At 46.4% G+C, this 16,724-nt stretch overlaps 2 protein-coding genes across 2 annotated transcripts in view; both read right to left on the bottom strand.

The window, feature by feature from the left end:
• Positions 1 to 1,448: 1,448 nt before the first annotated feature.
• LOC119387943 (uncharacterized) lies at positions 1,449 to 5,130 on the bottom strand. Its single transcript, XM_037655530.2, has 3 exons — positions 4,907 to 5,130; positions 2,918 to 3,054; positions 1,449 to 1,636 (listed from the first exon to the last, which is right to left on the bottom strand). The coding sequence occupies exons 1-3, from the start codon at positions 5,045 to 5,047 to the stop codon at positions 1,495 to 1,497; spliced, it is 420 nt and encodes a 139-aa protein (XP_037511458.2). The 5' UTR covers positions 5,048 to 5,130; the 3' UTR covers positions 1,449 to 1,494.
• Positions 5,131 to 6,406: 1,276 nt separating this feature from the next.
• LOC119382314 (hemocyte protein-glutamine gamma-glutamyltransferase-like) overlaps positions 6,407 to 16,724 on the bottom strand; it is a 36,519-nt gene continuing 26,201 nt past the window's right edge. The window contains exons 10-11 of the mRNA XM_049412698.1: positions 7,144 to 7,374; positions 6,407 to 6,414 (exon numbers count right to left, since the gene is read on the bottom strand). Of these exons, the coding sequence (XP_049268655.1) occupies positions 6,407 to 6,414; positions 7,144 to 7,374 (239 nt within the window). The remainder of the gene's footprint in view (positions 6,415 to 7,143; positions 7,375 to 16,724) is intronic.

A 16,724-nucleotide genomic window follows, 5' to 3' on the forward strand; every position in this document is an offset into this window, starting at 1 on the left:
ACTGAACATTTCACGGTGTACACATGATTGCTTCAGGAAAAATAATCAAAGCGGCGTATCGCTTTGATTACTGCTGGGCGAAACCACTGAACATTTCACGGTGTACACATGATTGCTTCAGGAGCTTCGCCCAAGCTCTTCATCATTCACCCGTGGATATGCTGTATTTTTTTTTGTTTATATTGCCGGTCTATGTGTGCGAGGGAGCGGACGTCTGGCATTCGCGCAGGGCAGCCAATGTTTTCGTTCGCTTTTCTTCTCCTGCCTATTCAGACAAAGAGCACCCGCCGTAGTGCACCTTAGCGAATATCGTGTCGCAGTGCTAAGCGCGAGGACGCGGGTTTGACTCCCGGCCACGAGGGCCCCATTTCGATGGGGGCGAAACGCAGAAACACCCGGGGGCTTAGATTTAGGGGCACGTTAAAGAACCTCGGGGATGTAAATTAATCCGTAGCGCCCCCCCCCTCCAGCTTCTTACTTTATTTATCATTGCGCAATGCTCCCTCCTAAATTTATCCTTCCTCCATGCCGGGAATCGTATCTTAAGTCACCCACATGCTTAGCAGCGCAACGCTTCTGTTGCCACAGGCAACAACGGCGGTCATGTGTGAAATTATTAAATGCAACAATGAAGTATGACAACGTGAAATGACAAGTGACCTCGATAAAAGGTCAGATTGCCGTATCGTAAACGGCTGATCACCGACAAGCCCACGATCGAGAGAGCACCAATTGCTGGAAGACGGCGCATATAAACGCGCATGTGACCAGCGCATCTTCGAGGGCTGCATTTGAGTACACCCGCATTCCTGTACCCTCGCCGGCGCGAGCTATGCCACCGGTGCCACTGAAATCTGTAACTCATGAAATGTTTGTTTAAGAGAAAGCTCTTGCTGTGGGACTTGTCGGGGATTTCTTTGGAGGTAGCAAGCCTTGCGTGTAATGAGGTTGAACGTCTCCGTACTTGCGTTTAATAAAAGCTAAATAATAACCAAACTCTGCATACCAGCTGTTCTCATTGAAGGTAAAGCAAACCATGCCATGTACATACATATATTGCATATATGTCCTGAGCATCTCATTGACGTACGATAAAAGAAATTACGAAAAAAATGCTCTTTTTTTATGTCTCATGTCAGGTGTTCCCATTACAGGGAGCAAGTCCTACACGTGGCGGTGATGATACTTCCTGTTATCCTGCAAAGTGAGCTCTCTCGCCGCTTGTGTCAACTGGTAGAGCGACTTCCGCATAAGAATGCGCCGGCAGCTTGAGGTGCACTTGACGCTTTCCAGACGCAGAGGACATTTGTCCGGCGTGAGTGGGGCTGCTGTGTGTTAAAATGTGGTACGTTCAAATGAGCTAAATTCAAATGTCACGTGTTTAGATTTTCTACGAAGATGCAATGAGTGCTCAAAATAAGTTTACACAGGCGTACAGCTTTGTCGATCTCTCGATTTTATTGCCCAACAATCGCGTTGCTGGAAAACGCGAGGTCACGAGGACGCCTCTAGGCTGCGGGAGCCACTCATCATGGGCATCTCGCGGCAGTGGAAGGCCGCGTTGAATTCGCGCGTGTACTCTGACGTGCGGACTAGGCTGCCGCTCTTGAAGAAGACGCCGTAGGGCTCCACCGACCTGCGCCAGAAGAAGCAGAACAAGTGCGTGGCGCCCTCACGCGCGCATACTCCGGAGGTGTAGACGGATAGTTGTCTTGTACGATTTCGAAATTTGTCCACACTTGCTCGACGCTTAGAGACGTCGTAGACGATTTTATCCAAGACACATGAGTGCCACTACCTTAGGCTTGTAAACGAATGTTTTCTTATTTTTGTATATCGCGACGTGAATTATTAAGGTCACGAAACATCGAATACACCAATCCAACCGTTTTCATGCGTATGCTTCCATCGTAGCACTGTTCGTTTAGTTGTTAAAGATACAAAGCAGCAAGGCTACATCCCAATATGGCGGCACCGAAACCCATCTCTAAAATCGTCTGTAGTAGCTGATAAAATGAGGACCGAAGTGGTTCTTTTCTGATAATATGCAGCTCAATGCGTGGCCAATAACACTGCATGGCGAAAAAAAAAAGAAAAAGAAAGGAACCACTGAACGCTCTACTGCGTGATGACAATTTCGCGAATGAGCGTGTTATCTTTTGAAGTAACAGTTGCGCACCGGTATAAATATTTGTAACTGACATGAACTATTTTAGCGGGCCATCCCTCTCTCACGCACACAAAGAAAGCGGTGTCTTGAAGTTAATAATTAATTGTTAGAGTTTAACGTCCTAAAACCAGGATATGGTTATGAGGGACGCCGTAGGAGGAGTCCGGAAATTTCGACCACCTGGTGTTCTTTGACATGCACCTAAATCTAAGTACACGGGCCTCAAGCGTTTTCGCCTCCATCGAAAATGCGGCCGCCGCGGCCGGGATTCGATCCCGCGACCTCCGGGTCAGCAGTCGAGCACCACAACCACTAGACCACCGTGGCGGGTTGTCTTCAGGTTCGCAAGGGGACTATAAGTACACACTTTGACTTCACCTCCGTAAGAGGATGTACTTCTCAAACCTGTGGAACATGTAAGCATGGCCGAATCGTTACTTTTGAGGACGTAGTTTGCTCTCGTGCGAATTCACGGTGGATTGGCGTGAATGACGGCCACTTTGGAAAAAAAGGCGCTCAGAATACGAGCGAAATGCGAAGGAAGGCACGTGCCTCATTTTCCTGTTTCGCCTCGTTGCGCATCTTACGAACCTTTCCTGAAACGAACGCGCACGGCTTGCCCAGATTGTCATGCTAGAATCCCACCAATTACGTCAAACAGAACGCGCAGCATGTTCTGACCCTCCGAGTGCGTCGATAGGGAGGCTCTGGTGATGTTTTTACTAAGCCGTCTCTCCTGGTGCTTACCCAGCGGGAGTGGGTCTCAAGAATCGTGTAGAGCCCGGAAGCTCCACGGCAAGCTCGCAGCTCGTGAGTGGAATCGCCAGTGGGTTTTTCATGGACACGTTGTAGTGGACCTCTCCGTTGCGTCCCACGGGCGTCACCTGCCAAAATGAAACAGGGAACTCTTGCGGCGCAGAAAGAAATACGAAAAAATGAGCGTTTTTAACACAGTCAGCGCGATGTAGTATCCTTGTTTGTGAAGGCATTATACGCAGTCGCAGACAGTCAGTCAGTCAGACGGTATGAGGCAGCTCACGCGCTTTGTAGTAAGTTATTTGAACGACTTGCAAACTAAAGGTGCATCTTAAGCGAATTCGCTCAAGGAATTTATGCTACCGGCATCATCTTTGACAGTCGGGCCATGCTGTATAGTGAACCAATGTTGGCAGCTTGCGGTTCAGTTTAACTTTTTCTATTCTCATCGATATCGTGGGCTGGGGCCGAAGAGAAGCATATATTAGTAAAAAAGAAGGATCATGCATAATTTCAACTGTCATTACAGCAGACCTTCGATGATCCGGCTACGTAAGTGCAACGATTAGAGCGCTTTTTGTGCGCCTTAGGAAGGTACGCTCGGTCACAGCCGACAGAAAGGTTCTTGTATAAGAATAATAAAATTTAGCTCCAAGTTAATATACTTTGTTTTTGTTACTAGGTAGGCAAATTTATGAGTGATGAGAATACCTTCTTAACGCTTATTTGTCATCACATATTCGTCCAGAAAACGCCAACGCTGTTAGTTGTTCTTTAAGTTTTACCATTCAGCTGCTTGTCAGGTTCGGGCGTACGGCAAGCAAAAATATTTGTTTACGAGGCCACTAACAACTACCATTTTACTGTTGAAATTTTATTTAGATCCAGCGTTTTTGTTTAGGGAACTCGCTTGGATAACTTGTGTAGGGAATAGGCTAGCATCAGCATATAGATTTTAAAAAAATCTAAAGAAAAATCTAGCTTCGACGAAAGGTATTTCATGGGTCTATAAAGAGGTGCGTGAATGCTGGCTCAACTACAACGCCTTTAAATAAGGGTGACGCGCAAAATGCGTATGATTGGGTGTTCGGTGAGCTGATCTCAGTGACATATGTCGAAATTTGATACACGCGTACAATTATACAGACCAAATCATCCTTATTTGCGTTTTCGAGTTGTTCATTAAAATTGAAACAGAAGAAAAAAAGATTTTAAATGTGAAAAGTTGGGTTTAACAGCGCAAACGAGGTTGTCTCGATTTTGGCAGCTCTAACTCGGCTGGCGGCAAGCTGCCTTTTCGCACACTTTCGTTCCCATTTTCTTTATTACGCACATTTGAATTTAGAAAAAAAAGAGGTATTTTTGCGATGGTTCCCTGGGGCTTCATTGTCTATTGTGTTCATGGTGTTGTAACAAGCGAAAAAATCTAGTCCTTCTGTTCAGATCATCGCATTCACTCTAATTCATGGCTCTGTGACTCGTCAACAAAAATAGTTATTACACTTCCGTGTAATGCACTTCACAGAATGATTGCAAGTCTGAAAGCGTCGTCCTTTTTAAATTATTGCGTACTTGCCTTACGGTGGCAGAAATATCGCAAAAGTCCCATTTCCAGAACTTTCTTCTGGTTCAGGCGACGTATAATAAGTTAAGCTGACCGGATTCTAACGTTCGACGAAGCGGGCGCAGCGTTATGCTTGTTGTGGAATTTGCGGTGTTGTATGTGCAATAAGATGTTTAAAATATTCGCGACTGCGATTTTTGAGAAATTAGTGAGAATATCAAGAGCAGTCAATCAACTTTTCATCATAAGTCTCCAAAATTTTATCTTTTTTTCTGTGTGAAAAAACAAACACAATGATGATAAAAAAAAAGCCTTTCCAATACGCTTCATACGTAACACTAGAATCGCAATTGAGACCGCTTGAAAATTTTGCATGAGCTTTCAGCGGTGCAGCTTCAGCTCGGTGAAGGACTTACATCAACGTTGAGCTTCGGTAACTGTAGAGTCACGACGCTCCTTGCGTAGGCCAAGTCGATGCTGTACTTGAGGGTAGCCTCGACGGTGATGATACATTCACCGCGGAGTTTCCTGATGTAGTCTTGTGGTTGGGCGACCATCTGGAACGCTTTCTCTGCGGAGGGAGACCGGAAGCAAAGGAGCAGCAATGCATCCTCACTGGGAAGGGGATACTTGAAGAACCACCTGGTCATCTCATAGACGCGCTAAGGAACGCTGTGTCTGATGTGAAAACGGGAGGCTTTGTGTGTTGTCGAGCTTGTTACATCGCCTCACCGCCGAGTTATATCGCTTTGAAATACGGTCGAAGAGCAGGGCTTGAATGCACAGAACTTTTAGTTCGTAAGTAATTTGTGCTGTTAGCCGGATGTGCCAGACATCGTTAATCATACTGCCACGTGCGCTTCTTTTTCTGTTTTTCATGTAACCGACCCGTTACACGTGTAACCACTGCCTTGCGCGCGCCGCGTCGGAATGTCGAAGATTCCCGATTATTTTAGATCGCTCCGATAAGCTTGAGCGCGCAACGGGAACGGTAGAGTTTATTCTGGAACTAACGCGGCCACAAACGATAAGGCATACACATCTTTTAGAAATGGTGGAAGTTGCACGTAAGGTGGGATATTCCTAATCGAAATTTAATGGCGATATCGAAACCGAGCGCGCCCGGCGCGCAGGAAACGTGGCCGCTCGGTTATGTCAGGCCGGAACTACTAGTGACAAGGAAGTGACGAAATCCGAATGAAAGCGCGTCGCAGCAGCGTCTTGTCGTGTAAAGCAGGAAGTCATTCACTTGCGCTAGCGGATCGCTTTACCTTTGCGTGTGCTTTCGCGCTATGCGTAAGAAAACCGCAATAGACACCTTTCTTTTTCTCTATATACATCATAAAACTCAGGGGCAGCCACTGCGGCGCTTCTTCTTGCAGACTTGCGCCTGCTTATAGTTTAAGAAAGAATCAGATAAGCAAAACGCATTGCATGCAAGGAATAAGTGGCCGATTTTTGTATTTCACACGACTTGCCATTTTTCCTGACCAGATTATGCTTCTTCGCGCCTTGATTGAATTTTCGTCACTGCCTCGTCACGCATGATTTCGGTCAGACGTGACAGAGCGGCTGCATTTCCCGCGCGCCCAGCGCGCTGGGGTTCGAGATCGTCATTAAAGTTTGATTATGAATATTTCAAATTGCGCGCAATTCTCGTGATCTCTAAAAAATGTATGCTATAAATCGTATATCGGCCTACAACTTTCCCATGTAAACAACTGCCCTACAGTAAATAATTGAAAAAGTTAGATAAGGAGTTTTTGTTAATTTGTCATTCCAATACCACTTTAGCTGCGGAAAAGTATTTCCACCTCGACGTAGAGTTAGTATGCTAAGGTTACAGGAGCGTGATTGTCATAGCGTTTTTATAAGAAATCTGTATCGTCTAAGGAAGAAAGCACCCCGTACATCATTTAGCCCACTATGCACCGAAAGGAAATACTATCAGGCCAACTTCACAAACTGAGCACTATGTTTGAGATTACCCAAAGGGCTCCATTTCGTTAAGACGCATTGTAGTAAAAAATATTAAATGCTTTTTTGTGTTCTTAAATGACATTGATATGTGCAGTCAACGTCAGTCCACGTCAAAAGTTTAGGAACCATCAGAGGTAAGAAAAAGCTGAATATGCCCTCCGCTTCAGCAGGCAGTGTTGGGTTTAGATTTCTGGCCTGTTCTACATCACGCTAGCAACACATACTGTGCAGTTCGACAGAATAGAGTCGCAGGTTTCTGGGAAATATAAATTTTTCTCAGGCTTTATGGTCTATAAACTTTTGACGCCGACTATGTGTGTGTGTGTGTGTGTGTGTGTGTGTGTGTGTGTGTGTGTGTGTGTGTGTGTGTGTGTGTGTGTGTGTGTGTGTGTGTGTGTGTGTGTGTGTGTGTGTGTGTGTGTGTGTGTGTGTGTGTGTGTGTGTGTGTGTGTGTGTGTGTGTGTGTGTGTGTGTGTGTGTGCGTGCGTGCGTGCGTGCGTGCGTGCGTGCGTGCGTGTATGTATGTATGTATGTATGTATGTATGTATGTATGTATGTATGTATGTATGTATGTATGTATGTATGTATGTATGTATGTATGTATGTATGTGGACTTGAGTAAACTGTTGCAATGACAGTGGAACGAGCTCGTTGAAGCAGCCGAACAGCTTACCGGCACCTGCCGGCATGGTGACGTTGTGCACCTCGGTCGAGACCGTCCGTGGGAACCGGTCGTTGTACGTCACCGATGTGATGGTGATGGTGAGCTGGGCCTGGAACGGCTTCTCCAAGTTGTTGATGACGATGCAGGCGACGGCGATAGGCTGGCCCAGCGGCACCGACTTTTCGTGCTGCAGCTTCACTTTCACCAGTTCCTCCTTGGCGTGGCGTGCCATGGGCATGGCTGCGGGATGGTTTTGTCGTTAATATCGTCATGGTATCGCGTGTCGCCTTGGGCTCGCTGGCGTGCGAATTACAGGATAGGTCAGCAACGCGATGTAGTGCTGCTGGCAGCTCCGACTTTTGTACGCAGCTCACTTTTCGTATTGCGCTTTATTAGCAATTACAGGATTTATTAACCTTTGAGCTACATTTATCTTTCTATGGAGTTTAGAAAGCCAAAAGATGGAAAAATACAAATATGCCACCGTAAAAAGGTTGGTACGTGGGCAATTCGCGCGCAGCGGATTTACCACCGTCAGTGTAAGCAAATTTGAAGTCACAGTTCCACCGCAAGGCCGAAGCAGTGAATGCGATAGCAAGAAATTGGAATGTCGCTCGCAGAACGGCAACCAGCTCGAAACTTGCAGCGCGCTGCTCAAGCACGAAGGACGCACGTAAAGGACACACACAAGACGAGCGCGAACAATTGTCACAGCTCGACACTTGCAGCGTGCTGCTCAAACACGAATGACACACGAAAAGAACGCACAGGTATACACAGGACGGGTGCGAGCTAACAACTGTCACGGCTGTTATTCTTTATGTTTGAACAGCGCGCTGCAAGTGTCGACTATGCACAACCAACTGCCCCCTACTTTGGCTCTTCTAGCTGGCAGCTCACTCCTTTCGCAAACGCGGCCGCTGCAGCGAGCGAAGTGACTTTCGTGCGCTCAGGCTGAAACTTCAACGCAACCTTTGCGGTGAAAGCACAAGACGTATGTACAAACCGCCCCCTTCACGGGATAAGCGTGCGCGCATGGACGACCACGCCCTGTAGTGCAAAGTACAAGTGGTAAAAGTAGCCGGCGCGCACGCATCACAACTACGGCGAAAAACAAGCGGGTCGACTACCTTTAAAGCGCACCCTTCGTGCCATCTCGCGGGTGATAAAGAATACGCTGAAGCACCCCCGACCTCTGCGTACCGCCAGGGGTAAGTGGTGTATATAAATGTCTCGCCGTTAGAATGCTGAAGGACGTATACAGTAAAACCTCGGTGGTACGAGTCTCGCGGGGTTACCAAAAATATTCGTATCATCCGAAATTCGTATCACCAGAAAACATGGAAAATTAGTACGCGACAAAAGAAAGTTGGCATACGTTTTCATTTAGTGTTTCTCAAGGCCGCAGCGACGTCATGAACAGCTCTGAATGATTGCCAGTAAAATTTGCAGACGTCAACTATCATACTTGTACTCGTAAATATGCGGTGCGTGCGCGCGTGTGTAATTAATGAACTAGATGTGTTGTGACGCTTGACCGCTAGTAGCCCCTTCCTAATCTTACTACGCATTTCTGCATAACATCAAAGTACCGAGGCGAAAGTGACATTAAAAGCGTTATGCACGTGATAGATGAAGGCCAGAAAATTTTAGAATCGCTGCCCTTTGCTGCTGTTATTTTCTTATCGCGGTGGTGTTGGGGCTGCTTTTCGGGAGATTTACGGCCGTGCCCGCACAATTGGGAGGTTTGCTCAAAATTAGGGAGTCTGCCGTGCAAATTGGCCAGAGTTGGCAGGTGTGCGCGTACGTTGCGATGCCCAGCTCCTTCGCCACGACCTTCCGCTTCGTCTCTTGGGGCCTTCGTCCACCTTTCATGGTACTTCGTGATGGACCCGCCGCGAAAGTTTCGGTTTTGTTTCGTAGAATGTCTGATTGCGAGGACATGGCTTGCATCGACGTGGTAGGCAGGTGTTAACACAGTACAAAGACGCTGCTACCGCGAGCACTGCGGCACGCAACGCGTTGGAAGGAAAAAAAAAGGAAAAGAAACGCGACGTCAACGCCGTCAGTAATCTAAACGCGATGGCGCATAAGGGCCTCCAAGTTTCGCGCGCCCAATCTTGGAGGCAACGAGGCACCGTTGATAGTCGCGCAGCGGGCATGCCCACGCCCGTGCGTGACTTCCGCGACAGTGCGGGCGCCTGTTCGTACCTGTGCGCTAGCGTACGTTCGTATGAAACGTCGTGGGGTGAAAATCCGTTCGCAACAACCGTACTCCAATACAGTGCAGGCTAATGGGCCTTGGCCGGGACCGAATTCGTATCACCCCGAAATTCGTACGAGCCGTGATCGTATCACCGAGGTTTTACTGTATTCCGTGGCCGAGTCGCTTAAAGCGGCACGCTGTAGATCGAGGGGTCGCAGGTTCAAATCCACGTTCGCGCGCTTCGGAAAGTATTTCTTCTGAGTTATATATATATATATATATATATGTATATTAATGAGAACTAACAGACAATAACGCCAAGGAAAGTATAGGGGGTGTGATCTGTAGTATTTAGAATATAAATGTGAAGAAAGTAAAGTGGACCCTGCCGGCGGCAAGTCATCTTTTCGTCCACTTTACTTTCTTCACATTTATATTCTAAATACTACAGATCACACCCCCTATACTTTCCTTGGCGTTATTGTCTGTTAGTTCTCATTAATATTGTGTCTAACAAAGATAAAACGAGCCCTTAGAAATCATCTCCTTTCCTATATATATATATATATATATATATATATATATATATATATATATATATATATATATATATATATATATGTATATATCTGAGGAAGGAAGTGTCGTGGTTCCCTCTGAAACGTCGGATTAATAAAAAGTTCGTGTTGCACGTCCTCTACCTCGCAAACTATATATATATATATATATATATATATATATATATATATATATATATATATATATATATATATATTGTGAGCGCAGCAAATCAGTGACTCTTCTTTGTCATCTAGACATATCATCATCGTTTGTGCAACTTCCTCATCTGTATATGGGCACCGTGCATACGTTAGGAGCCGCCACAGTCGCGCGCTGCCTCCAGCGCCAAAGCGGCCACGGCAGCAGATTTGGCGGGATGGGGGGGGGGGGGGGGAGGCAAGCCACTGCGCCGTGTTTTGGTGCTTCGCTTGAAGCGTTCTCTTTCCCGTTTGCTTCCAAAAGACGTCAAATTGTTATCAGCTGTCAGAGAACGTAGCGTTAGCGCGTGTGCTTCTTTTTGCCAGACCTCGTGTATCCTCAGGCGAACGCGGCAACATAAAATGCATTAACTGGGGGAAGACAACGGAGGTGATGAGCCCGCTGAGCGAAACTGCGCACGTGTAACGCGGGCCGTCTCACTCACTAAACAATCACAGCTTATCACCCTCGAGCTAACGCGGCAGCGAACTCAGCGGCAGCTTGAAACCGGCAATACCAGCAATTGCACTGTCACGGCCGCTGAATGAAAAAAAAAAAAAAAAAACGCTTTCCATCGAACGGCCATGGCACTGCATTCGCTGCGCCGACTTATTCAGTGCAGCCGAGTTCGTCGTCGCGGCTCGTGTTTTGCTGCCATGGCACTGCAAAGCGTGCCAATTATTATTACGTTTGGATTCAGAGAGCTACGTGATATAGATAGTTTCTTCCGAGGAGCTAACCTGAAGAAGGGCAGGGAACTCCTCGAAGCGGGTCACGTTCACGGCATCGCAGAAGAGGTGTTGCTCGGCAGATCAACAATCATGGGCAAATGCACCCCCCAGAAAAAAAAAAAAAAATACCCCATCTATTCACAAAACTCACTTTTGTCGTCGAACGAGTGCGATCCACCGTTCACGCCGATTCCGTTCATATTCTCTAAATGGAAACCGGTAAAAACGCGTGCCCGGATAATTTCTGTAGGTGTTACTGCACCCAACAACGCAGCAATTATTCCTGAAGTTCGGCATTCCTACGAACAGCGCAACCGACACAAAACGAACTGCCCGCGAAAATACCTCGCGCTGTCACAGCGGGAGCGAGCAGGGGTGCAATCGCGGAGCGATGTTGTATGCTATATTATTCTTATCGTCCACCACCTGCGGCTGACTGATCGCGTTGATAACGCGGACGTACCGTCGCTCTGGTCACTAGCCAAGCGCGAGAAGCACGAAAAGTGTAGTCATCGTAAAAGGCATAGTTCCTCGACTTCATCCCATTGCGAGTGCGTCAGAGCATCCCGCCAAATCTGCGCTTCTTGCCGCTAGGGACGCCGAGCGGAGTTACGTCTGCACGGAGCCTATACGTATCATCATCATTGTAGAACAGCTCGAGATAGACTCGAATAAAGCGGTGCCTCACAAGTGGTGGATGTGCGGGGCTTTTACAATATATATATATATATATATATATATATATATATATATATATATATATATATATATATATATATATATATATATATATATATATATATATGCGGAACATGACGGCGACGCCAATGGCAAAAACTCACCGAGAGTGTCCACATAATTGCTATCGCAATAACAAGGAAACGTGGAGCGCGCTTGCTTTTGCGATTATGGAAGCTGTGTGCTTTATACTTCTGCAACAACAGTATACATGTGTCGGGGAGCAGTGCAGGGTAGCATCGTCTTAGTAAACTCAGAATTGGTGAGTCTTCTTGGTGGAGCCCAGTTAATGCGCGCAACCATAATGTGGAGTTACACTTGTTGCGGAGTTATGATAAGATATCCAATGGACTTCCGAGCCTAGGTCTAGGAAAACAATGAATGTGACATGCTGAATGCGAGGGATCGTGGGAAAATGAGGAAATTACTTTTATGTGCATCTATTAGTGTGTCCTTAATGTTACTGCAATGACCAAATCTGTATAACGATAAGCGTGAGGAAACCTGAGGGAAAGTTTCGCTGACTGGGCGCGGAACGCAAGACCTATTAAGCGACTTTTTTTATTGCGATAGCGATTCTCTGGGCACACGAGGCGCATTCTTGTCGTCGGCGTCACCGTGATGTTTCCTATAAAGAACAAATCGATGATGTCGTCCCGCGCGTCGTATGTTCCACGTGCGAGTGAAAGCGTGCGTGGGCAGCCGTCGATCGCGGCTCAAGCGAAGAGGAAACGTGCCGGCTGTCTTCCATCGTGTGAAATACCCATGGAAGGGGATCCCGGATGGGGGGGGGGGGGTCTGTGTTGCTGCGGCAGGGACTCGTACTTTGAGCAGTCATATACCTGGACAGGAAGCAGGAGACGGCTCACACATGCAGTACATCTGTACACTGTCGTCCGTTGTGAAAGGGAACAAGCGAGAGCGTGGCCTGCGCTCTGCGGCGGCTGCCTACAGCTCCATCAACCGACAGCGAAAGAAAGCACGTCCGTTTTTGGCGTCATCTGCAGGCATCGCCCATCGCGCGAGCGGAGAGGGAACGTAATCTAGCAGCGCTTGTCGACCGGCCATGACTCGTTACGTTGTTTGCCAATAGATGACGCCAAAAGCGGACGTGCTTTCTTTAGCTGTCGGTTGATGGAGCTTTAGGCAGCCGCTGCAGAGCCTAGGCCACGCGCTCGCGTGTTCCCTTTCATAAAGGACGACAGTGTACATGTACATCTGCCATACACGTACAGTCGAGCGCGATTTGAAGCTGATTGAGCGAGCGTCGACCAAGAACTGCAACAGCGCCACGGCCCAGAATCCTCTTTCGGGGAGAGGGAGGTATCAGGCAAGCTTCACTCACTCTTTTTGCTGTTCCTTAAGCTGCGATTACTCCCGTGTGAGGAACACACATTTTCATTTTTTTTAATGACAACGCGATATATTTTGTTCAACTTAACAAGCCGTTCAAACGAAGCAATGCCAAGCACCAGCTTTACCAGACCTTTCCCAGCAAGTTTTTATCGTCCTCGGAGATAAGAGCCAACGAAGAATACACTTGATCGCAACTAATGGAAAGCTTAAAATTGAGAGAAAGGGTGTAGAATTCGTCGTAGGGGCTATTGTTGCAGCATGGAACAGCCAACGAGGGCGAGAAGAATGCGTAATCACTGCTCCGAAAGGTGCCGCTAGGCCCAGTGCTGGGCAGTATCGAAGATACATGTATCTTAGATACTATCTTAGATACACTTTGGGTATCTTGTATCTGTATCGCGATACGTCTCGCAAGATGAGTATCTGTACCTGTATTTCCGATACATTCAATAATGCATCGTGTATCTTAAGATACAAGATACTCCTATAGGAACACCACCGTACGAAACAATAATCGCTGGCTCAATTCCGCTTCTCAAGTTGGTACTGGTCCCACTAAACCGCCTGAATAAAACTAAGGGCTGTGACATAATTCTATCTTTCTGGCAGAGTCCATCAGTGAGGGCAGGCGATGAGGCGTGCGCGTCCGTTTTGGTTGAGCAGAGTAACATGACAGCGCTCGCGCAGTCTCGACAGAACAAGCGCGCGAACGTCTATGCTTAGCTCACGCCCTCGATTTTTTCAGAATTTTTTTTTCTTTTTACCTGTGCCAGTGCCCCGACACTTGCCCTGATCCACTGTACAGCGCCGCGGACCACAACGCATGCGGTGATTATCGCGCATATTCTGGTGCCGCTGTCCTGCGTGGTGCTTCGTTACGAAATCTGAAGCATAGGGTCGCTTTGCGTCTCGTGGCGTTTACACATCAGCGATTTGAAGGATTTTATAGATGTAAGTTAGACTTACATGCGACTGACTTATGTGCAAATAGGATCCTAACTACAGCGCCACTAGTACCGATGCTAGATCTAATAGAGCAAGCGTTTACCTAACAGAAGATATCTTCGTGCACCACAACTTTTTCTTCCTGCTGGCGATCGATTCCCGGCCGCGGCGGTCGCATTTTCGATGGAGGCGAAAATACTTGAGGCCCACGTACTTCGATTTATGGGCACGTTAATGAAGTCCAGGTGGTCGAAATTTCTGGAGCCCTCTACTGTGGCGTCCATCATAATCGTACCGTGGTTTCGGGAAGTTAAACCCTAAAATTTATTATTATTATTAGCTTCCTGCTATCTTTCTTGAAAGATTTTTTGAAATCATAATTTGATTGTTAGCACAAGTGCTTTCTTAGTTGTCCTTCTCTTGCATCCCGTATATTACCTAGGGCTCTTAATTGTGTTTTTGTTTTCGGTCTGGTCACAGGTCTCTTGTAACGTGCTGCCAAAATAAGCTCTCTGGTTTATTCTTACTTTGAACAGTCTGCTTTATTTCTGCTACTGTTTACACATTTATATTTCACTTGAGTTTACTGTCTGCCAAGGTGATTTTGAAAATAAATATGTAATTATGTGGGCGCGCACTCAGTATACAGTACCTGCTTAGTAAAACGGCGAAATTGAGTTTACACTATAGTAATGGAAATATTAGGACGCACCTTAAAGTTGTTAGGAAGGGGATTGGAGAAAAATTCCTATACTAAATGATCCGTTCTTCTCGTGAGCCTCCCAGCGAGCCGTTTCAGTGAATTTTGCATAGGCACTAAGTCTTTTTATTGTCGTACATTAACAGGCAAGTTGACGATACTTCATGCTTAATTGTCATAGCTATTAAGGGGTGCCGCCTGTATCGTGTTTCAATACTTATTCACGATGAATGTTTGATACAGAACGGCTTTTCTATTTTATTTACGTATATTTGTTTTTCTTTTTGAGGCCTCTCTAATGATTTTTTTTTTTAGTATTACTAATCGCCAGGTAATCGGAGCTGTAGGTGGCAGTAGCGTGAATAACAGCGGTGTCCTGCGACGATTTGTGCAAGTACACTGCCACGCACTCTTATTTCTTTATTTTGGTATGATCGAGTTTAAACCACAAAAGAAATATTAGCAGCGCTCGGCTCAAGCCGCGCCGCGATGTTTCGAAATCTTCGCGATTGTTTGAGATTGTTCCGTTAAGATTACGCGCGAATCCCAGCCGCGGCGACCATATTTCGATGGAGGCGAAATGCTAGAGGACGGTGTACTTAGGTTTACGTGCACGTTGAAGAACCCCAGGTGGTCGAAATTTCCGGAGCCCTCCACTACGGCGTCCATCATAATCAAATCGTGGTTTTGTGATGCAAAACCGCAACAATTATTATTACAATTATGCGCGGGGCGCGAGCACTCTAGTTCATTGATGAGCTTACGGGAGCACCAGCGGTAACGCTGGAAGGTTCGGTCGCTGATATATAAAAGACCACGCTTCCCGCCGATAATCAGAATACCGAAGGCCCACGACTTTTATTGCCGCGAGTTAGTTTCTGGGCACATGCTTGCCCAGTGCGCAGTTTCGTCTCTAACAGGGTGACTGGCGCCTTCTTCATCGTCACCACCACGTGACAATACAATATGTATTAGGCATTTCTGGGGTGCACATGTTCTCTTGTTGAAGAAAAAATGTTAAAAAATTGCACATTAGTGAGTATATTGATAACGAACGCTTTACACCAGCAGATAAGTAGAATATGAAAATTAACTGCAGTTTTATGAGCTTTAAGTATACACAATGCGTCACAAAATATGTCGCTAGCAGCGTCGTTGCTGCTGTACACCGGTGATTCGGTATTGCGTAAACGGTGTTTAATAGACAAGGTAAAACTCTACACCGGTATTTGCGCCATCGTGCGAAGGCTTCTTATTGAAGTTCTTGTGATTAAATGGCGACCCGCTAGCTGGTCGGCAAGCCGAGCAGCGTCTCCCCATCAATTACAAAACTTACAAGCAAGAGCCGCTGTCAGTGAAGAGCTGTCCTGTTAAGCAGCCAAAACAAGCCCCAATAAGTTCTGTCGGAAGTAAAGTGATGCACTTTGAGCAAGAAGGACAAAACTTTTGAGATACTAACAGACATTTCATTAAAATGAAACCAAATTGGTCACATTAAAGGCATTTTCAAGCAAACCTTTTCATGCATAGGCGGTCGCTACTACGTTATGGGGGTCTATAATGACATATTTGCGAATGTATCGAAGTATCTTAAGATACAATTGGCAAGTATCGTATCGGATACAATTATTACGGTAGTATCTTGTATCTGTATCTCCAATACTTCTTGCCTGAGTATCTTGTATCGTATCGCGATACAATTTCAAAGTATCTTTGCCCAGCCCTGGCTAGGCCCGTGGGACGCTAGGCCGGTTGACGCTCGCGCGATAACCTTCATATCGCGCTCGACTGTACGTACATCTGTCCCGAAACGTTGATCAGTCCTACATGAACGCGCAAGGCTGGGTCACAGCAAGCTGGTGGGCACCCAGCTGGTCCTGGCTTGGCTAGGTTTCTACCCTCTCACTTCTCTCTTTCCCACCCCTTGCTATTCTATACTATACATGGCCATGCGTGCTCTTTTTTTTTCTGTCTTTTTTGTATCTGTTTCTTTCTATCTCTTTCTATCTATTTCTTTATTTTTCTGTCTTCCGTTTCTTTCTGTCTACTTTTCTCTTTCTATGTCTTTCTTTATCTCTCTCTCTCTCTCTGTAGTCGTTCTCTCGTCTTCTATCTTTTACTGCCTTTCTCTTTCTTTCTATTTCTATTTCTTTCT

The sequence above is a fragment of the Rhipicephalus sanguineus genome, chromosome 1 (assembly GCF_013339695.2).
Source record: "Rhipicephalus sanguineus isolate Rsan-2018 chromosome 1, BIME_Rsan_1.4, whole genome shotgun sequence".
NCBI lineage: Eukaryota > Metazoa > Arthropoda > Arachnida > Ixodida > Ixodidae > Rhipicephalus > Rhipicephalus sanguineus.